The sequence below is a fragment of the Pseudoliparis swirei genome, chromosome 10 (assembly GCF_029220125.1).
Source record: "Pseudoliparis swirei isolate HS2019 ecotype Mariana Trench chromosome 10, NWPU_hadal_v1, whole genome shotgun sequence".
NCBI classification, from domain to species: domain Eukaryota; kingdom Metazoa; phylum Chordata; class Actinopteri; order Perciformes; family Liparidae; genus Pseudoliparis; species Pseudoliparis swirei.
In genome coordinates, this window is record NC_079397.1 from 7,433,646 (window position 1) to 7,456,009 (window position 22,364).

The window sequence follows — 22,364 nt, forward strand, 5'->3', positions numbered from 1 at the left end:
TGTGAGATCGTGATTGTGTGTGGTCTCCATCTGGACACGCCCACTTTTGCAGGAGAGACTTTCTTCAAACTTCGGCTCCTCAGTCTCGGGATCTCATTGAAGGCGCGCGCCACTGCCAGCCCGCGAGCAAGGTGCGTGCATTCACAACTCTTCAGACGCTCCAACTTCCTTACTATGTTCTTACGGTGGCTTTTGCAATCACCGGCAGAAGTTTGTAGAGTCATGTCTTGAAAGTAGTGGGTTGGTTGGATGGGTGTGTCAGTGGCGCTGACAGAACCAGAGCAGAAGCTTTACTAGACTGCTGTGTGAGCTAAACTTACTGCGATCATTATGGAAACTACCAATTACATTGTAGAGGCCACTGGACGAGAGCCGGAGAGAACATAACAGACATGGTTTATTATTATTATTATTATTATTATTATGTGTGTGTGTGTGTTTGTGTGTGTGTATGTGTGTATAGACGGAGAGACCATGACTGAGGGAACGGCTACACAGACTCCTGCAGGGGGTCAGCCGCGAGGGAAATGGGCCAACAAGATGGAGTTCATGTTCTCCATGGCGGGAGAGATCATTGGTCTCGGGAATGTTTGGCGTTTCCCTTATCTGTGCTACAAAAATGGAGGAGGTGAGGGGGACTATTGCTGGCTGTAATATGTAATAGATGGAAGCTGAACATATGTGTGGCTGTGCGTCTGTGTGGGTGTGTGTTTGTATGTGTGTGTGTGCACGTACTTGAATGCCTGTACACACGTGTATATATGTCTGCATATGTTAATGTGTGCATATTGAGAGGAATGAGAGAGGAGGGGAGGTGACACCTAGATCTATCACTTAGTCACCTAGATCTATCTGTTTCTTAAAAAGCATAGGCGTCATCATCGTAATGGCACGCTGGGTTCACCACAGACATGGTTTCCATTGTTGTCCACAGTGTCAGAAAACATTTCATAATATCACATTTTAAATTATGTATAGAAACCAATCTCAAACATATAATATTGTTTGGATTTGGTTCTTTTGTCCCTGTCCATGATCCTTGAGGCAGGGTCCTTGACAATTTCCCCAAGTAACATGGAAAATAGTGTAATCCCATTGTAAATTACAAATAAGCCCTTTTGTCCCATTTAGCTAGTTACACAATCAACCTTTAATACGTGTTGGATTTGTGGCTTAATGTGTATTTATTTTTTCAATATTTGTGGAAACCCTTCTTTACATCACATGCAAGCAACTCTTTTTAACAGATGTGTTTATTTCCAGGTGTCTTCTTCATCCCTTACTTTGTGTTCCTCTTCTTCTGTGGCATCCCTTTGTTCTTCCTGGAGACGGCGTTGGGCCAGTACACCAGTGAGGGGGGGGTGACCGCCTGGAGGAAGATATGCCCCATGTTCGAGGGTAAAGACGAAGCTCGGACAGATTTTTGTTGAGTTACTCAGCGATGCGTCTTGTTGACGTGCAGGAGATGCATGTTTTTATTCATTGCTACTGGAAGAATACATTAAGATAAGAACCTTTTATTGTTTGTGGCCAGAACTGGTGGTTGATTTTTTTTTTTTATACTAAATGAAACGCTTCCAAAGTAAAATAATGGTAAGAATTGAAGGAGAATATGTACGTACATGTATATCTCAATGTTTGCGACACAGAAGCAAACCAAACGCTGTGTGAAAGTGTGTGATGAGTCCCTTTGTCGCCCTCAGGCTTGGGGATTGCGGCCCAAGTGATTGTGGCCTATCTGAACATCTACTACATCGTGGTGTTGGCCTGGGCCATCTTCTACCTGTTTCATTCCTTCCAAAGCCCGCTGCCCTGGTCCACGTGTGACAACTGGTGGAACACCGGTGAGTCATGCCGTGGGAAGAAACGGCGCTCATTGTTTTGTTCGAACGCGTCTGTGTTTGAACACGTCTGTCTATGATGGAGTTTACCATTTTGAAGCATACGACATGCAACTCACCCTCATCTCTCTCTCTCTCTCCTCCATCTCTTAGAGTTGTGTCACGGTCACTCCAGCTTCTTTGCGAACACCGATTTGCTTCAGCCTAACTCAAACTGGTCGTTCCTAGACAACTTCACATCCACATCACCTGACTACTTTCAAAATTTCACTATCAGGTAAGTTGCATCTTTACCTGGTGAACTATCACAACAATTCATAGGCAGATGCTCTATGAGCACCCGGGTGTCGGTAGACAATAATGCAATGTGCACGTGACCCGGGCACACATTAGATACTCTATGAGTATATGTTGTCTACTTTAGGTTCTGTTTATTTTTCCTGAACTTAACCAAGAAGTTTTGCTGCCCTAAATCATAGCCAACGAAGCATTGTTTAGAACTATTCTAACGTTTGAAATCACCTTACTTGTATTTGTTATTAATATTTTCAGTGATGGTGACTCGTCCCACTCCCCGGAGGAGGAGTTCTGGCAGTAAGAAACACACACACACACACACACATTATATATATATATTAAAATAAGAACATTTACATTGTGCCTATCAGGAACATTCCTCAGCACCAGCTTCCAGTCTGGCCTGCCCGATACCGAGCGGCCATCTGTACTGTTGGGGCGCTTAGTGAACATGATGCTATTGATGATTATCGCTATCATAGAAAAATGGAAGGGGTCTCAGTTTTTTTGGACTCGTGAAACATGGCTGGTGCTCTTCACATGACAATCTCCCGATTGATTGGGAGGATTTAGGAAATCACTCAGCTGACGAGAACAATATGTGTTCTGTTAACTGCAACTTTTATGACATGAAGTGAATTCATCCACAATAAATAGACTGATTTCCACATCTGTATTCATTCATTGAGATGTGTCGTTCTTTTTGCTGCATTTGAAATGATTCCCGTTCGAGTGCACACACTAAAAGGTCCGATGCATTCATGGAGCGTGAGTAACAAGCTGTGTTTATCTGCAGTCGGAGAAGGCTTATGACAGAAGGGACAAAGTGGATTAAACTGCACATCCATACACCCATCAGTCTGCGTGTTGTGGGATTCATATTCTTATTGACGATCTCTTGCCCACAGTAACCGTGTGTTAAGGACTTCCGATGACATGTCCCTGGGGAAGGTTCACTGGGACCTGGCTCTGTGTCTCCTGCTGGCCTGGGTTATTTGTTACTTCTGCATCTTTAAAGGAATCAAATGGACCGGAAAGGCGGGTACTTCTTTTGAATCCACAACCAGCACTGTGCCCGATATTAGGCCGCATACATACAATTACAATCAGACAAAGCTAGGGCGTGCATACACACGCATAAACACATACACGAAAGAAGACAAGATTCAATTCAATTCAATTCATTTTGTATAGCCCATTCTCACAAATTACAAATTTGCCTCAGAGGCATTTTGAATTGTGCAATTTCCAAGTAACTTAAATCTCAGCATTCCGTCAGAGTTGCTTTACCATGTCTGCCAACCCCCCATTTGTTTTGTGTGATCATAAGTGCAGCGTTGACATTTCAGACCACCTCTCGGTCCACAGATTGTTTGGGTGCACTGTAAACATATGCTTCTGACACAGTGAGCCTTCTTATGGCTCCAGCTGTTGATACGGGTGTCTTTGAAAGAAACTCTGGAACCTGTGATATGTAAAAAGTACTTGCAGTTAAAGTAAGTAAGTGAACTATCAAACAAGAGTGAAATCCTAAGGAGTGTCACGTTCATGCTCTGGAAGTGTTTTAATCTTTCAGCTTTTTGTTTTGGTTCGACATTCTCGATTAACTTGAAGTTTGCCCTCAAAGCGTGTGTATCAAATGTTTACGGAACTACCTTCTGCGGTGTCAATGAAAAGAGTGTTTGAGTGTCCATATGCAAACTTGTGTGTATGTATTTTGTGTTTGCAGGTGGTTTACTTCACTGCTACATTCCCCTACCTGATGCTGTTCATCCTCTTCATCCGAGGAGTGACGCTCCCAGGAGCCGGGGATGGCCTGAAATACTACCTCCTCCCGGACTTGAGCAAGCTTGCTGATCCAAGTGTGAGAACTCTCAATCATAATCCATCAACGGTTGCTTTTGAAATACAGCATTACAAACATAAATCACGGTGTATATACATCCTGTATTTGCTTAAGTACACGGACAGAAAGAGGCCTTTAGAACTGAGAGCATCATCTCTGTCTTCATTTCTCCGACCTCCGTTACATTGCTCTGTCCCAACAGGATGAATACAGCGCATTGTTCTCTCTTCCCCATTTCTCTTTGCTACGAATCTGGTTTCCGGTCCCAAGACAAAGTCTTAACAAGAACAACAAACCAGGATCCTCTTTCATTGAGAACTTCTGTCATAGGATTAGAAAGCTTCTTCTTCCTTGAGTACACAGTCAGCTCATCACACAGGAGGTGAAACGGTCACTTTTCGAGGGCATATTTACCTTCATAAAAAAGTCAAAATAACTATTTTCAACCTGAAACTTACTATCATTGCAAATAACAGATTGTATTCAAACATAACATAAGTATTACATTCTTACGGCAGAGCTGTTATTCACTCAGCTTTACGACGTACTTTTTTAACTGAAAGGGGGATTAAAAAACAAACCCAGGGTGAGTTCTGGATGCATTCTCTTGCACAATAACAGCCTCTGTTTCTGCCAGACGCAACTCTTTCTCCCACAGAATAGATCACCACCCCTCTTACTTCCCTCTCACGCTGCTTCATTTATCACTCTTGAGCAGCGCTTCAGGGGTCAAAGTTGATAACCAGAGGGTTAACCGTCAGACACCCCCCTTTGTCTTTGAGGACGGGAGTCCCTTCCTCTTCTCTTCTGTGGGCATGTGGATGTGCATGCATGCATGTGAGCGTGAGTTTTCCTGTAAGTAGTGAACAGAGTGGCTCTTGTAAGAACATCTACTTATGCGGAGAATCCCAACATGTTTGGGCAGGGGCGTCGTTAGGCCTATTTTAGGGGGGCTTCATTTAGAAACTGTCTCCAGTGAGCGAGAGTGGGAACGAGCAAATCCGAAATACAAGAAAAAAGCATCGACATCTCTCTATTCTTTGCATTAATATATATTATTATAATATGTTTTTCCATTGAATGGCATTTTGACACTGAAGTAGTTAATCTTTACCTTCGCATTGAAAATGCTCATGGTTATGCTTTGATCGCCGTGTATTTATTTATTACCTTCGCATTGAAAATGCCGGAAGGTTATGTTTTGATCGCCGTGTATTTATTTATTTATTTATTTGTATGGGTGTTATTCACAAAACTCAAAAAGTATTGAACCGAATCGCATGAAATTTGGTGGGATGATTGATTATTATCCGGGGACCAGTTGATTAGATTTTGGGATCGATCAGGTCAAAGGTCAAGGTCAAAGGTCATGAACAGGTCAAAATCTTTCGCAGAACTCAAAAAGTATTGAACCGAATCGCATGAAATTTGGTGGGATGATTGTTTATTATCCGGGGACCAGTTGATTAGATTTTGGGATCGATCGGGTCAAAGTCAAAGGTCATGAACAGGTCAAAATCTTTCGCAGAACTCAAAAAGTATTGAACCGAATCGCATGAAATTTGGTGGGATGATTGTTTATTATCCGGGGACCAGTTGATTAGATTTTGGGATCGATCGGGTCAAAGGTCAAGGTCAAAGGTCATGAACAGGTCAAAATCTTTCGCAGAACTCAAAAAGTATTGAACCGAATCGCATGAAATTTGGTGGGATGATTGTTTATTATCCGGGGACCAGTTGATTAGATTTTGGGATTGATCGGGTCAAAGGTCATGAACAGGTCAAATCTTCTTGAATCACATGGAATTTGGTGGGATGATTGGTTATTATCCGGGGACCATTTGATTAGATTTTGGGATCAATCGGGTCAAAGGTCAAGGTCAAGGTCATGGAAAGGTCAAAATCTTTTTTTTACCATAGCACGATACATTTTTGTCCAATTGGCATGCAACTAATGCCAAAATGTTCATAATTCAATGCCCAATCTTGTGATATGCGAAGGTATGCGCTCTACCGAGTGCCCGTTCTAGTTTATTTATGTATTTATTTATTTGTATGCGTGTTACTCGCATATCTCAAAAAGTATTAAACCGAATCGCATGAAATTTGGTGGGATGATTGGTTATTATCCGGGGACCATTTGATTAGATTTTGGGATCGATCGGGTCAAAGGTCAAGGTCATGAAAAGGTCAAAATCTTCTTGAATCGCATGAAATTTGGTGGGATGATTGGTTATTATCCGGGGACCATTTGATTAGATTTAGGGATCGATCGGGTCAAAGGTCAAGGTCATGAAAAGGTCACAATCTTCTTTTTACCATAGCGCGGTCAATTTTTATCCAATTGGCATGCAACTAATGCCAAAATGTTCATAATTCAATGCCCAATCTTGTGATATGCGAAGGTATGCGCTCTACCGAGTGCCCGTTCTAGTTATCTCAGTGATGGTGTCCAAATGAGTATAAAATATCACTATGACCCTAAAATTCTGCCACATTAGATATCCGGGGCCCCCCCCAAAAAATTGCGCAAACATCGCCTACCATACCCCTCCCCTTGGGGCTTAGCCTCCCCCTTTCTTTGAATCCTACAAACGCCCCTGTGTTTGGGTTAAAGTAATTTGAGACCTAAAAACAAACTCCGATGTGTGTCAGCTCAAGGCTTCGTCAGTGAGACATAAACATATTTTTTTGGAGAATGCAATCGTGGAACGAAGCGGTGGGAAACGCTGAGAGAATGTCATTTTGCTCGATGTGGAAGGCAGGTGTTAGCAATCACGCGCCAGAAAGCAGAGTTATGCCATCCCACATGCTCTTAAAAAACAGATCTGAAAACAGATCTGCTTCTAATCAGTGCATGCAAACACGGGCCTGGTCTGCATCTGGGGCCTGTTTACACTGCGTCTCCTTTCCTTTATGTGCGTGTGAATCTCTGTCCAGAGCGGCGGGAAAAAATCAATAAGTCGCGTGTTTCTGAAGATGCGACAGTTTCCTCTGTGTCCAGTGTCGGATTCACAGACTCACTGATGAGTCAGTCCCACCGCGGGGGCCCGGACAAGGGGGCGCATACTTTTCGTAAAGGGCTCTCAGTGCTGTGTTGCCTCTGATGGGAACCAGATGCCGAATGAGGCCCTGCAGACCGACATCCATATGAACAAACCCCGCCACCTTCTTCCCATCCCTCATCCTGAATGCACACATATGTGGTGCACGATGACGCTCACTGACAAATAACAAAACATTGTCGAAGGTTGGGAAAAGATGACCAGGACGGCAAAGTAAAATTCAAAACAAAGTGGATTTAATTAAGTGTGGTAGAACAAAAAGTCCAAAGACACACAATATTTAACGTGCAGCACGGGCCTGGATGAAGTCAGCTCAAAGCATCGTTCAATAACAGACTGCAGTTCTCCAGGAGAACATGACTCTTTATATCTTTAAGAGCAAGCGTGATTAGATAATATAGATGGAGACGTCACTCGGTTTAATCTTTGTCCGTCTCATCGTTGGAGCTCAGGGTGGTCCCACCCTCTGGGCTCACGACAGCAGCAGTGATTGGTTAAAACAGATGGAGGTGTTCCTGGTTTAGACTTTGAACACCTTCTGATGGAGCTCAGGGTGGTCCCACCCTCTTGGCTCACGATCTTCTCGCCATCATCATAATCAGTGTGTGTGTATGTTGTTCTCCATCTAAAGCAGGAGCTGTGCAGTTTATACTATTGAGGTGCTGGTTTCTTTAATATAATAGAAACTAAAAAGGCATTGAAACTATCTGTTGCTTACATCAACAAATTCTTTGACGGTGACAGGTACGGCTCTTATTAAATCTCAATTCTACGACTGAGCGGTCAGGGTGAGGTCAGAGGCTGTGTGGATGTGTCATCTTCTGGCCGAGGTCAAGAAGTGTTTGTCCTACAGTATCTGTGTTTCTTATCCAGCAGTGTCAGTATGTTCCAAAGCATGTGGGTGAGCATGAGTATGAGCTGTTCTCTCTGGTCAGGGCCCTAATGCCATAGAAGGACACAAGGTTTGGTGCTTCGGGGCCTTAATGCAAAGTGAGGGACATGGGGTACTAAGTATGTATTTTTATATTCTTAACAACATCTTTGAGCATATAATGTACATTTCAAGGACTCAATCGCTGATATTGCCTGTAATTAACACCGGCATAAAGCAAAGCTGTTTGTCATCGTACAGTTCTGATTATTTGTTTTGACCTCAAATGTTATTTACTAATGTCCACATCTCATGAATCTATTTCCAATCCGCTTCCAGGTCTGGCACGACGCTGGGACTCAGGTGTTCTTCTCCTACGCCGTGTGCCAGGGAGTGCTGACCGCTCTGGGGAGCTACAACAAATACAACAATAACTGCTACAGGTCCGTGTCCCCGCACGCAGCACATTGAGCGTTCCACGTCTCCTTGACAGCGCAGGCTTCTTGTTGTCGGTGTGTTGTAGGGATTGCTTGGCACTGTGTTGCCTGAACAGTGCCACCAGTATCTTTGCTGGTTTCGTCGTGTTCTCAGTGCTGGGATTCATGGCCCATGACATGGGGGTACCGATGGAGGAAGTGGTTTCTGCCGGTGAGTTCTTTCCTCCCTCGTTCAGCATCCGCATCTTTCGTCTCACTGCTGGCCTTGATAAGTTGTTTTTAATGCTTCGTGCTGCAACTAATAAATATCTTTGAATCATAAATTATGTTCCTTTTTGAGAAGCTAGCAACAACACTTTTTGGGATTTTGCTTAAAAAGATTTTTACATTGTTCTATCATCAAAATAGTTGCCCATTGCATTGTGGCTCTGCAGTAATTCTGTCAACACAAATCAACAATGTCCACAAGATGGCACCTTAAGATGTTTCACTTGAATGTTTCCTTTTTTTTAAAATCCTGTTTTATTCATAGTTATGTTGAAATAATGATTCCTAATCTGGGGATCTGGGGCCCTGAAGGGGTCGTGAGAAAACTGAGGGCTGACGAGGCTATTGTTGGGGGTTGAGCCAATATTTCTCTTCCACGTAATTATGTTTATGTTCGCTCTCATGTGTTGATGAATGCATTCATGTGCCTGTCTGCAGGTCCGGGTCTGGTCTTTTTGGCATATCCAAGGGCTCTGTCATTACTGCCGGGCTCATCCTTCTGGGCCGTGCTCTTCTTCCTCATGGTCCTCTTCCTGGGCCTGGACAGTCAGGTACTGCATGTAATGCAGTGTCTCGGCACCGCGCTGCATTCCCTCCTCGGCTGATGTGTTTCTGTGCCCACAGTTTGTGTGTGTGGAGAGCATGGCAACGGCCCTCACGGACCTGTTCCCACACCAGCTGAGGAGGCGGGGCGGCCGAGAGCTGCTGACCCTGGTCATAGCCGTCGTCTGTTTTCTATTGGGGCTGCCGCTCATCAGTGAGGTAAGCGGCAGAGCAACTTGCGGTGGTAGGATACTTTTTATTAAGCATAATAATCAAGTAATAACAATATTTATTTTACCAAATACCTTTAGATGAGCTGCTAGTATATCTGTTTCGTGGTAATTGTCAAATATCAACATGCTATCATTCTAGACTAAGCCAACGGACATGGTAAACATACCTGCTAAACATGAGCATGTGTGGCTGTAAACTTGTTGATTAACAAACCATAACCTTGCAGTTTTATTTTTAATTGTTATCAATTTTGAAAAAGTGGGCATAAAACAATAGAGAATTGTGAAGTGTTAACAGAATAAACACTATATGCGACACTTAATTCTATTCACATCAGCAATTAAATGGTTAGATTTCAGGATGTATGACAAATATGGGAATGTCGTGCTTCTCTATTGACACACAGGAAGTAGCCGAACTGGTAAAGATTTTTTAAAAACACACACATCTTGTTCGTTGATGCATTTTTCTGTTCATGTTTCAGGGAGGGATATACCTCTTCACACTCATTGACAACTACGGCGTCAGTGGAACCAGTCTCCTCTTCATCGCCTCTTTTGAGACGCTCGTCATTGGCTGGGTGTACGGTAAGTCAAAACACACACTATTTACTCACTTTAAGACCTAAATATGCCTCCATAAGGAAGTCCATTGCATTTCTTTGGGCTTTTGCCATTCCGACAGCAGCATTGATTTAATCCGTGTAATCGACTTCCTGTTACAACATCTGAGAAACCAGCATCTCCATCCACATTTGTTTTCATCCTGAGCTCTACCAAGAGAAGAAGAAAAGGGATGAGATAGAAAAAAATTACCGGATCCTCTACTTATTCTTTTTGTCTTACAATATTTAAAATTACTTCCTCATAACATATGACCCCAATTACTTTGCATACGCAGCACATGTATTCTCTCGACATGTTTTCTTTGCAACCTCACACAGCCTCTTATCCTTGTTTTCTTCTGATTAGTTTGACACAAGCATACTGGATTACAGGGGTCTAACTACTATACTATAGCTATAAGAGTCTAAGCAGAACATGAGACATTCCTCTGTGTTTTCATGATCACCTTTGATTGAACTCAGCCAATGGATGAAATCCACAGCTTCTCAGTGGTTGTTTGTGGACCTTATCTTCGAGCAGAGGGACGAGTGCTCCATCTACTGGACTGAAGCCTAAAGCAACGCCGGAAACTATCTGACTGGCCATTTCTTTGGTGGATGTTCAGTTCTCGTGTCTCGCTGCCATTTTTCCTCCCTTTCTATTTAACGACAACATTTAATTCACGTTTCAAAGGTCATCTCTTTAGCTCAAACGTGTCAGGATCAGTCGGTTGTCGACACCTCAAATATTTCCATATCCTCCATCTTCCTCTGCCATTATTCTGGCTTCCCACCGCTTCCTACCACTTCATTATCGGCCGCATGACTGGCTAAATTACAACCTGTGGGTTGAGAACTCGTCTCTTCTCATATTAGTCTTCACACCTCATCTCTGAGTATCTGCATTGCACACTTTTCTCAAAACAAGCTATTTCCTTTCAAGAAACTGAAGGCATGTTTGTTGGAAACGTGAAACGTGGGGTGGACCCGGACAGACACAGAATTAACCACTTTGGAGATGGTGTAGGGGCCCACAAACCTGGGAGCCAGCTTTTTGGAGGTCACACAAAGGGGTAAATCCTTGGTGGATAACCAGACGTTTTGACCAGTCCTGTACTCCGGGGCCGGATCTCGCCGTCGATCGGCCATCCTCTTCATCCTGGCCGCGTTGCGAGTGAGGACCTTCCGAGCTGCCGCCCAGACCCGGTGACATCGGCAGATCAGTGCATGAGCCGACGGTACCTCTACCTCCTTCTCCCCCTCCGGAAACAGGGGGGAGCTGATAACCATAGGCACCCTGGAACAGAGTGAGTCCAGTTGCCGAGGAAGGGAGGTAATTGTGGACAAACTCTACCCACATCAGTCCAGGAGGCCAGGTTCTGGGACACCAAACAGCGTAGGCAGGTCTCCAACTCCTGGTTGAGTCTCTCCGTCTGCCCGTTGGATTGGGGATGGTACCCAGAAGAAAGGTTCACCGTGGCTCCAATGAGAGCAGAATTCCCTCCAGAAACGGGACACGAACTGTGGGCCCCGATCAGACACTATATCCCTGGGAAATCCATGCACTCGAAAAACATGTTGCATCGTTTCTTTAGCTGAGGGTAATTTAGGTAAAGCTATGAAATGTACCATCTTGGAAAAGCGGTCAACCACCGTCAACACGGCAGTGTTCCCTTGGGAAACAGGGAGTCCCGTAACAAAATCCAGGGAAATATCCGACCACGGTCTGCTGGGGATGGAAAGGGGATGAAGGAGTCCCATCGGAGACGAGGATGAAGTCTTGTTCCTTGCGCAGGTGGGACAGGCAGCAACATATTCTCCCACCTCCTTCTCCATGGCCGGCCACCAAAACCTCTGCTTGATCACAAACAGTCCGCTTCACCCCAGGATGTCAGGTAAGCAAGGAAGTGTGAGCCCAGTGAATGACCTGTGACCTCACCGTCTCCGGCACGACCAGCCGGTCCGGAGGGCAGCCACTAGGTGCTGGAACCTCACGATTAGCCTGCTTGACCACAGTTTCTATCTGCCAAGTCACCGCTCCAACCACACGGTTAAGTGGAAGGATGGGTTCCGGCTCCTTGGCATTAGACATGTGGGCGAATATCCTAGACAGTGCATCAGGCTTGATATTTTTAGAGCCAGGTCGGTAAGACAACGTAAAGTTGAAACGATTAAAAAAATAGAGTCCATCGAGCCTGCCGAGCATTCAGTCTTTTAGCCTTTCTGATGTATTCTAAGTTTTTATGATCAGTCCAGACTATAAAAGGGTGCTCGGCTCCCTCCAACCAATGTCTCCATTCCTCTAAGGCAGCTTTAACTGCTAACAGTTCGCGGTTTCCTACATCATAGTTCCACTCAGCTGAGGAAAATTTGCGTGACAGGTAAGCACAGGGGTGGAGTTTGTTGTCGCTGACCGAGCGTTGGGATAAGACAGCCCCCAACCCCTCGTTGGAGGCGTCCACCTCCACCACAAACTGCCGGAGGATCAGGAACAATGAGGATCGGGGCGGATGTGAACTTCCTCTTGAGGTTCTGAAAAGCGTCCTCCGCCTGGGAATTCCACTCAAAATGTATATGATTAGAAGTCAGGCCATGCAAGGGGGCTGAAGTTCCTGATAAAACGTCTATAAAAATTGGCAAAACCCAAGAACTGCTGAACCTGCTTTTTGCAGCTGGGTGTCGGCCAATTGGCCACCGCACTGACCTTAAAAGGGTCCATCTTGATGCTGTCCTCCTCAATGATGAAGCCCAGGAATGACACCTTGTTGACATGAAAGACACACTTCTCAGCCTTTACGTACAGCTGGTTGTCCAATAGCCATTGTAGAACTTGTTCCACGTGCTTGATGTGGGTTTTCTCATCAGGAGAGAAGATCAAAATATCATCCAGATATACAAACACATTCAGGAAATCCCTTAACAATTCCAAAAAACAAAGTACAACTTAAAGTTGCTGCTGAGCAGGAAACTAAGATTGGGTTTAGAAAAAACAGAAAATCACAGCTATGCTGGGAAAAAGACTTGATCAAAGTATAAACAAAATCACAACTCTGCTGGAAACTGCAAACCAGGACAAAAGACTACACTAACATGAACAACAATTTCTTAGACTAGACGGGTCAGGACGAGACTTGAGACAAGACGATCTGACACAAGACACAGGTAGACACAGGCTTAAAATACATGAGGAAATGGGGAACAGGTGGACACAATCAGGGGTGGAGCAGGCAATCACACTAACGAGGAAACACCGGGGCAGGAAATAAAGTTTCTGAAACGAGAGAGGACAGTTACTACAAAATAAAAGCGGACATGGAAAACAGGACTAAAACCTAAAACTTAACATAACCGACGAGACATGACAACATATTACAACATTCGATATCTGGGACCTTGAAATGTGCTCTTTGGAACAAAAGTCAGCCACACGTCTTCTGATGCAGAGTGAGATATCAGAGTGTGAGTGTGAGTGAGTCTGTGTTAATAATAATAATAATAATAACTTTATTCATATAGCACCTTTAAAAACAATGTTTACAAGGCAAAACAAATGGAATAGTAAGAAACAAATATAACATTTACAAATATATATTAAAATAAAATAAAAAAACAGACAAACTAAATTAAGGGAACCAAAGTTCTGCATAAAAGGACTAGATCACTTAAAAGCTGTTCCATAAAAATGGGTTATAAGAAGTGATTGAAAAGAAGTTACTGATTCTGCGAGCCTTATCCTCTCTGGTAGGTCGTTCCAAAGTCGAGGGGCTCTAACGGCAAAAGCACGGTCTCCCTTTGATTTAAGCCTCGACTTTGGAACGGCCAGAAGAGTGTGTGGATGTTGCTCCATCGGCCAGCTCATGCACCTGACCAATCAGTGGCCTCGGGTTTCTTCTTGCGTAAAATAGAAACACCCAAGTATTTAATAAAATTGCCAGGTTGTTTTTTTACGAACAAACAAACACACATTAAGAGTCAACTCAGCTTAAGCTTCAGCATCTCATCGGGTGTTTAGTTTCTGGTAAAAGCAAAAACCTTTTCATGCCCTGTGATTGACGAACACCTTCCCTCTGTGACTTTGCAGGTGCGGACCGTTTCTATGACAACATTGAGGACATGATCGGGTACCGACCGGTTCCCGTGCTGAAGTACTGCTGGATGTTCATCACGCCGCTCATTTGTTGGGTGAGACACTCGCACCTGTGTCACATCTCATTCACTTTGTGTCTCTGCGTTAATGTCCATTAACTCGTGTTTTGTATTTATTCATCCACCTGAACACAGTGTCCCCTCCTCTGGCCTTTCTCTCTTTGCTGAGCATTTCACATATTTCATTGTGCCACATCAGTAGTTATGCATGAGCTCACTGATGGGAAAGAAGAGACTGCTGCTTTTACTGTAGAAGGTTAAAAACACACTTTACTGCATGATCTGTACGAGATCAGAAAGTACAGCAGACGTATTCTTAGTAACGGGAACCAGTCGTCGGTTACAGTAGCGTACGGGTATTTCTCTATGTTTAGGCACGTATCACTTACAATCTAGGACACATCACTATTGACCTCTTTTTGCATCACAGTTCACTGCAGAAGGTTATGGATGAAGTCTGTGATGCTCAACACTTCATGTTGCATTTATTTTGCCAAATTTAATGTTCCACTCAATAATTTTCATACATAATTTTGACAGTTTTACATGAGCCGATTAGCTCTTTCCTAAGGATTATTGAACTATTAGCAGGAGCTACGCATTTGCAAGTAGCAAGAATAGTTGAGTAATTGCATGCCCCTTATTACCCGATTGAAAATGTTTTTAACCATCATTTATTCACCATTTAATTCAATTTAGAGAGAATTTGATGTTATTCACGTCCTGTCTGTTTCCATTCCACTTCTTTCTATTGGTTGTGATTTATTTGTCAGGCACAACAAAGCACACGGCTACACAAAGCCTTTCTACTTCTTGTCACCTAGGCTACGATACTGTATGAAGTGGGGAACGCCAGCGAGTTCACAGTGTACGGTTATGCAATCGGCACCCAGGGCAGCCTCCTGAGCTCCCTCCTCATCATCACTCCTCTGATGTGTATCCCAGTGTTTATATTTGTCGCACTGTGCAAGGTGGGTGAATTTAGTCAATTTCAAATATAAATATTCGTTCAGAACTCAATTATTATACTGTGATAGGTGTTTGACTAAGTCGCATGACGTTAACGTTTTAATTTCATATCACTCCTACAACTCAGAATCCCAATAACATGACGACACCATCGCGTGACCTGCGCCAGGCCCGGCCTCACAAGCCCATCCTCACGCTGTGTAAACGCGTCATCTTCAAGGCTCAGGCGCAGCCGGACAGCCGAGAGGAGGAAGCCAAGGAGGAGATGGCGGCGGGGGAACCCGGCGAGGTCTGATGGCTCGGACGTCACCGTTAAATGGTTCAATTCTGTGACGACAATTTTACGATCATGTGCTCCCTTTTTAAAGTGTTTACACATTTCATTCAGTATTAAGTATTCAGGGACTTTTTAATGGTGTTTTATATGAGTATTTACCTTCTTTTTTTTAATGCCATTTTTCTAAACTATAATCCGTTTTTGTAAATTGCTTAAAATAATACTTCAACGACAAAGCCTTCCACTCTTAGAATACTCCAGTTAAAAATCTAAATCCGACGCAGCAGAATTAGAGATATCATCTTTTTTTATGCCATTCATTCTTCATGCTCATTAAAACTATGTTTCGCCCACTATTGCAAATTGTAGTTTCTCATCACATGTATAATGCAGTCAAAACTCTGATTTTGCTGAATTGGTTTTACTGCCATGGAGCTGTCATATCCATTCACTGTTTGTTTACTGCTAACTTTACTTTTGTTTTCATGAATATATATATAATATCAATTCATGATATATGTTACAATAGTGCTGGACCTCATTAAACATATCTCTATGCTTAACATTCTGGTCCCGTGTGTCTCTTTTCATTCTCTCCGTATTGATTCATGACCAGCGAGCATAAACATTCAATACGAGTTCACGATACTCGGTGAACAAGTCTCACGTTTTCTTTTCATGTAGTAGGAAAACAAAAATATTACACAGCTCTGTGGGTCTTTCTTCCGTCTTTTTGTCATACATGCGAAACATTAAATAACCCGTGCTTGTGTGTGCATGTGATTTTACAGGATGTGTACTTGGTGAACATGAATTTACTCCATCACAAAACCAAGTTCACTCATCTGTGTGATCTGAACCGACATTCAATTAACAAACAATTCTGGTCGGTGGCCTCCCACCTCTCCTCAGCCCTTGAACTGCCTCCTACCTCTCCTCAGCCCTTGAACTGCCTCCTACCTCTCCTCAGCCCTTGAACTGCCTCCTCCTCAGCCCTTCAACTGCCTCCCATCTTTCCTAAGCCCCCGAACTGCCTCCTCCCTCTCCTCAGCCCTTGACTGCCTCTCACCTCTCCTCAGCCCTTGACTACCTCCCACCTTTTCTCAGCCCCTGAACTGCCTCCTCCCTCTCCTCAGCCCCTGAACTGCCTCTCACCTCTCCTCAGCCCTTGACTACCTCCCACCTTTTCTCAGCCCCTGAACTGCCTCCTCCCTCTCCTCAGCCCTTGACTGCCTCTCACCTCTCCTCAGCCCTTGACTACCTCCCACCTTTTCTCAGCCCCTGAACTGCCTCCTACCTCTCCTCAGCCCTTGACATCCTCCTACCTCTCCTCAGCCCTTGACTGCCTCCCGACTTCCCCAGAAGACAGAAAATGACCCAGTTTGTCTCCTCCTGATACAAATCAACAAATTGAAGCGATCAGATGTTCTTCAAGTGACAGAAGGTCGTGACCTCGTTTTGACCATTGATGGCTCTGTGCTTAAATTAGAAGCTGCAGGCTGCCTGTGGGTGGACATATATAGATATATCTATATCTATATATAGACATATATGTTCACAAGTGGTATTTACAATTGGAGCATCTATACTAATGGATGTTTACCTAACTATGTAACCAGCTCGAGGAAGGTTACAGTGTCCTTGTCTGACCATACGTATGTGATATTTTGTCTGGACACATGCTTCATCTCTGTCATCTAATTTGCACTTAATGGATACAACAACTCTTCCGCCACCTCCAGTCGTCATTCTTTCTCATCAGTGTCCCAACTTTTCAGACCGCAAGCATTCGATTTATTTCCTGAATACATGTCGATGAATGACATCATCGCATCATTCCGCCATGGCGTTTATGGCCATCGAGCCCCTCCCATGTATACCACCATCAACGTTTAATGAAGCTCTTGATCGAGCACCTTTTCCCACGGGGGAACGGGGAAATAAAAAGCCTGACCTTATCTTTTATACTGAGATGAAGGCAACACGGTAACAGATTGTAAAAGTTTCCGTAAGGCAGATTGTGCTTCTGCTTTTTGGGTGACGATGTCTTGACGTGATTTATTGTGGGGCATATTAAGGACAATGACTTTGCGTTTAACAAGGTCACCAGGATCTGATACACGTGGAATGATAAAACGTGATGCGGGGGTAATGGAGGGCCAGCGGCATGAGATGGGGAATGAGGTCGCTGATAGATCTCCAGGGAGAAATAAGTTCCCTCTCCAATGAATCTCCACCGGACTGATGTATCAGGCACGCTGCAGATGAAGACATTCCAATGCCCCGTGTCACTTCCTTTATCTCATTCAGTTTTTTTTACTCCATCTCCAGGGATGAAACATTTTTTCGCGCCGACTTTTTCACCTTCTTTGTATCTTTTCATCCTGTATCCCTGTTATCTACCCGGCTCCTATGCTGCGACACATCAACGTTACCCATCTGTATCTCCCTATCTTTGTATTCTCCCTCACAACTCTCTCTCTCTCTCTTGCTTTGCTCATTATTAGCATTGGTCCTGCCCCTGCCTCTCTTATCATCTTTCATCTTTTCACTTCTTCTCTCTCATTAACACAATTTCATCTCTCTGTTGTGTGCCTTGCCCCTCCCGCCTTAGTCCTTAACCTGTGGTAAAGGTATGCAGTATGCATTGTCCCACGCACTGCATTACAGGGTGATGCTGCCGATATGAGCCTCCTATTTATGCATTCAAATGGCCTCTGGGTGTTCCTTGCTTTATAATAACCACCGCATTGATTCGCAGACCAGGAAACGTGCTGTGCATTAAAGGCAGCTCTCTCCGAGGCAGCAGCTTCTTCTCTAAACGACTGCCTGTTTCCGTCTGTTTTAACTCTTTTCAGCCATATGTTCTCTCAGCCCTATGTTTCCTTAACGCTTTGCCCCCTCAGTCCTAGCCCCCTGAAATGATAACACAAAGACATCTGTCCTGAATGATTCCTTGTAGGAATGTGTGTCATCAGTGCATCTCTCTTATGTAATACGTGAAATGCATATGTAGAACAGTGAAGAAGTCAAGGCTAGATATTTAATGCATTTCTATTACTGTCAACTTCCAGCATTTATGTGGTGTTTAAAAGTGTATGATCTGTTAGACTGTTGAATACAATAAATCTATAGCAAATGTATTATTCTAAACATTGTTCCAATAAATATTGAGAGTTCACGATTATCATTTTTCTAAACCAGCACACATGATATACTTTAAATATTGTAAATGGGCCAGTATTCTTTTTTTATTCTTTGGATGTTGCTCCAGGCACTCATTACTCAGTGACAGGACCAGAGCTCATGCATACACATGACTGTGCTGCTGCAGCATCAGCACATCTCAGAAGTATCCATCCATATTTAAGTTTTCATCACAAAGTAAAGTCATTTAGAATACAACAATGGATGAAACACACAATATACCACACCTCCTAAAAGCAGCAGCAGGCTCAAATGCTGTTAATGCAAAGTTAAAATATGTGATCATAGGAACAGTAACAATAGGTCAAGGTGGAGCAAGTGTGTGTCTTGGTGCATCTTTTCTATTTCACACTGCATTTGTATGGAGTATTGTATGCATTAATTGCTCTATATTAAGAAACCTTCGGAAGACGTTATTTGCAAGAAAAAAGATCTTAAATTCAGGCCAACAGGTAATACTGCAGGAATGTAATGTTGTTGAATAGGACTTTGGCCAAAGCACAATAATATCAGTGAAAAGCTTTTTATCAGCACATTTCCTCTCTGTCTCTCTCCTAGACGACTCTCCATGCCTTTATCTTCATTCTGCATTTTTACATTTCGTTCATTCCCCATCTGAACATAACTCTTCTAAGGAGGAAATATGACCAATCCAGTTGTGACATAATCTTCTAAACTCTGACAAACATTAAATCCAGCTTAAAGACTGTACGCATTTTAGTGTTTCCGCCTCTGTCACCTACAATCGCTCCCTTTTATTCTCGGCTGTGGATGCTCAGGAATCATAATCAGGCTGCATTGATTGGGGGGGCGCTGAACACAGATTGATGAAAACCAGCTTTGACAACTCCAATCCAGCCAGCTATCATCATTTGGGTCCACATGGACAATAACCCCCACCAGAGACCAGACCGAATCTGTTCTTGATAGAAGCGGCTTTCTCTGGGTGTAATTAATATGATTACATCTCTCACATTTTAAACTCAGTATCTACCAACTGTCCCCACTCACCAGCAAAGCAATGGAAATTGGGCCCAATTGCATTGTGGGAATATTCCGTAGTTGTTCTAATTGGCTAGAATATCTGGAGCAGATATTAATGTGAGGAGGTTACCTGCCAGGACAAACAAGAGAGGATCATGCCCCATATCTCATTTCATTAATATTCATGAAGACATTGTTTTACTGTCACTATAGTAATTAAAAAGACAACATTCACAGCATCAATGTGAGTGCACTTGCTTTTAAATTAGCAACACGGTTTCATAAAGTCTGGATTAACTCGTGTAAACAAGCAATAAAGTGAAACTACATGTTTCCAAAATCATTCCTATTTCTTAAAACAATGAATTAGTGTGATGTAAAAATAAATGAAAACCCTGATTATTACACCAAATTCTAATGAAGCAACATCCACACTATATTTTGCTTTGTAACTGACATTACTGGCCATTCCCTAATTGTGTTATGTTACATTCAGTATATCACAGATACATATTTCAATAGTTTTACTGAGAACATTTTCTTTGGAAATTCAAGAGGCTACCATTGATTTCAAGCAATCAGAGGGATTATTTGCCATCTAATCACAAGATTATTGAAATGCAGCGGCTGTTTCAGAGGCAACCCGTGGCAGATATAGTTCAGATATAATAGAGTGGCACACTGCAGTGAACTCTCTGGGTCACAATCTGTGAATTCCCCTCCACTCTGTCTGTGTGTATGTGGGTTGTTCTGCATGACGTCCTGGGCACCATGATCCATTTGGCAGCTGTTTGTGGAACCTAGCAGAAATATCAATTGCACTATGTAAGACTTTGAAGAGAAATTCTGATTATTTTGCACTCATACATTTTGATCCTTCCGACCTTTCGTCCAATCATTTGAGTGAGGACACTGAGTATTAATATTATGCCACTTTATTTGCTGATATACAAGTCGGATTCTGGCATGACCACATTTGTGATCATACATTTCCAGGGTCCTTGCCAGCAGCCATTGCTTGTTTCATTTCCCCAAAACTCCACAAGCTCTTTCACTGATCAGGCCCTTCTCTGTTGGGAAATGCCATGGTAACGGCGCTGGCAAGAGCTAAACTCGGCTACCGCAACAAACACATATGCACAAGGCACACACGCACGCGCACACACACACACTGCTGCTGCTAGAGTTCCCCACCAGAGTTGGGCGATTGACATATCCCCCATGGCCTCGGGACCTCTCTAGTCGACACTGAGCAGTAATCAAAGCAGACGCACAGGTCGAACTTTATTACCGAGCACTCGATAGCAGCTGCAGGTCCTCCGAAGTACAGAAGGCTATACAGGAAAGAGTTGGAAATCAAAAACAGCAAATACAGTGTGGCTTCCCTTGGGCCCGGAGAGCCGGCTAGAAGCTTTTCAAAGTTGACTCAAAGATGAATTTCTTCCCCTTTGGATGCTAAATTGAAGTTTCAAGACTTTTGTGGTGCCGTTGCAGAGCACTGAAGCTCATGACCTGACAGAGGACTTGGAATTTTCTCAGGTAGGAATCACCTTTTTCCCCCTTCCTCCATCCTCTGCTTTTAAACTTTGTTGTCATTGAGTAAGATTGTGTCCACAAATCGCAGGGTTAAGTTGTTCTGGTTTTAGTTCAACAGACTGCCACGATGTTAGCAATTGTTTCAACTCTTCTGCTACCAAATATCATAATGAAGAAATGGCATCTTAAAAGTCTCCACTGTCAAAAAAACAGCAGGATTTACTTTGAATCGAAATGGATGACACCCTCAAAGGGAATGTGTGATGTGTTTGGTATTATCGGTATGCTTTTGAAGCAGATACTCATCGAGGCAACAACCTGCGAGCACCCGTTTGATCATTTCACACTACGATACCCGATTGAAGTTTGGATTACTTCTTAGACAATGTGGAGAATAACTCATTCCAAAGTTTGAGAGAATATTTTCAATCAATGATAAACATCAAGGTTACTATTTCAAATGTATCAAACTTTTTTTGGACTTTTTCCAACACACTTTGCCAATACTTCTTTTCATCAACATTATCAAAGGCTAGAAGGCATAAATGATGCATCTATTAAATGATGCAAAGGCTTTTCATTATGAGGAATTGCAATTGAAAAAAAAAAAATCAGCGAGCACAATGAATCAGGCAGAAAAGAGCAAAGATAATTAAATACAGCAAACAGAAGAGTAATACAATGAGAAAGCTTAGCGAGACCCTGCTGTTTCACAGCTCCTCTGCGTGTGAAAATAAGCAGTGAAATTTCCTTGAAATATATATTTTTTCTTTCATGGAATATATTGGCTAATGGCACAAAGTGATTCAGTCAATTTCTGGGTCAATCAATATTGGTAATCATGGACAACTTCCTCCCAATTAACTTCCTGAGGGGTTATTCCACAAGCAATGAATGGCCTCATGAAGATGAATAAAAAATGGACTTCCATTTACATTACGGGTAGACTAATATGTGAGTGGTAAATACTTTGAATATGACTTTTGTGGAAAGGACAACCTTTGTTGTATTTCCCTTCATGATTTTCTTGTCCTTGGCTTTTTTTGGTACTGGTGGTGGTATGGAGAGATATCAGGCCAAAGGTGCAAGTTCTGTGCTTGTGTTTTGCTCATATCAGGCCAAAGGTGCAAGTTCTGTGCTTGTGTTTTGTCTTGTATCAAAATATATCACTTCAAATCAAACTAGAACGGGCACTCGGTAGAGCGCATACCTTCGCCGCAGCCACATTTTTGGTACCTTT

At 43.1% G+C, this 22,364-nt stretch overlaps 1 protein-coding gene across 1 annotated transcript; it reads left to right on the plus strand.

The window, feature by feature from the left end:
- The first annotated feature begins 54 nt into the window (after positions 1-54).
- LOC130200234 (sodium- and chloride-dependent betaine transporter-like) lies at positions 55-15,960 on the plus strand. The gene is made up of 16 exons (XM_056424288.1): positions 55-131; positions 464-628; positions 1,264-1,398; positions 1,704-1,844; positions 1,995-2,118; positions 2,394-2,435; positions 3,047-3,176; positions 3,868-4,002; positions 8,260-8,363; positions 8,444-8,568; positions 9,063-9,175; positions 9,249-9,386; positions 9,886-9,988; positions 14,087-14,187; positions 14,976-15,122; positions 15,248-15,960. Exons 2-16 carry the CDS (start codon positions 475-477, stop codon positions 15,413-15,415), a joined length of 1,860 nt encoding a protein of 619 aa, XP_056280263.1. The 5' UTR covers positions 55-131; positions 464-474; the 3' UTR covers positions 15,416-15,960.
- Positions 15,961-22,364: the final 6,404 nt, after the last annotated feature.

Coding starts and splice junctions, on each gene's coding strand:
- LOC130200234 (XM_056424288.1), top strand. CDS start 475: ATGACTGAGGGAACGGCTACACAGACTCCTGCAGGGGGTCAGCCGCGA. Junction 2,436..3,046: donor CCGGAGGAGGAGTTCTGGCA/GTAAGAAACACA, acceptor TCTTGCCCACAG/TAACCGTGTGTTAAGGACTT. Junction 9,176..9,248: donor TCCTGGGCCTGGACAGTCAG/GTACTGCATGTA, acceptor CTGTGCCCACAG/TTTGTGTGTGTGGAGAGCAT.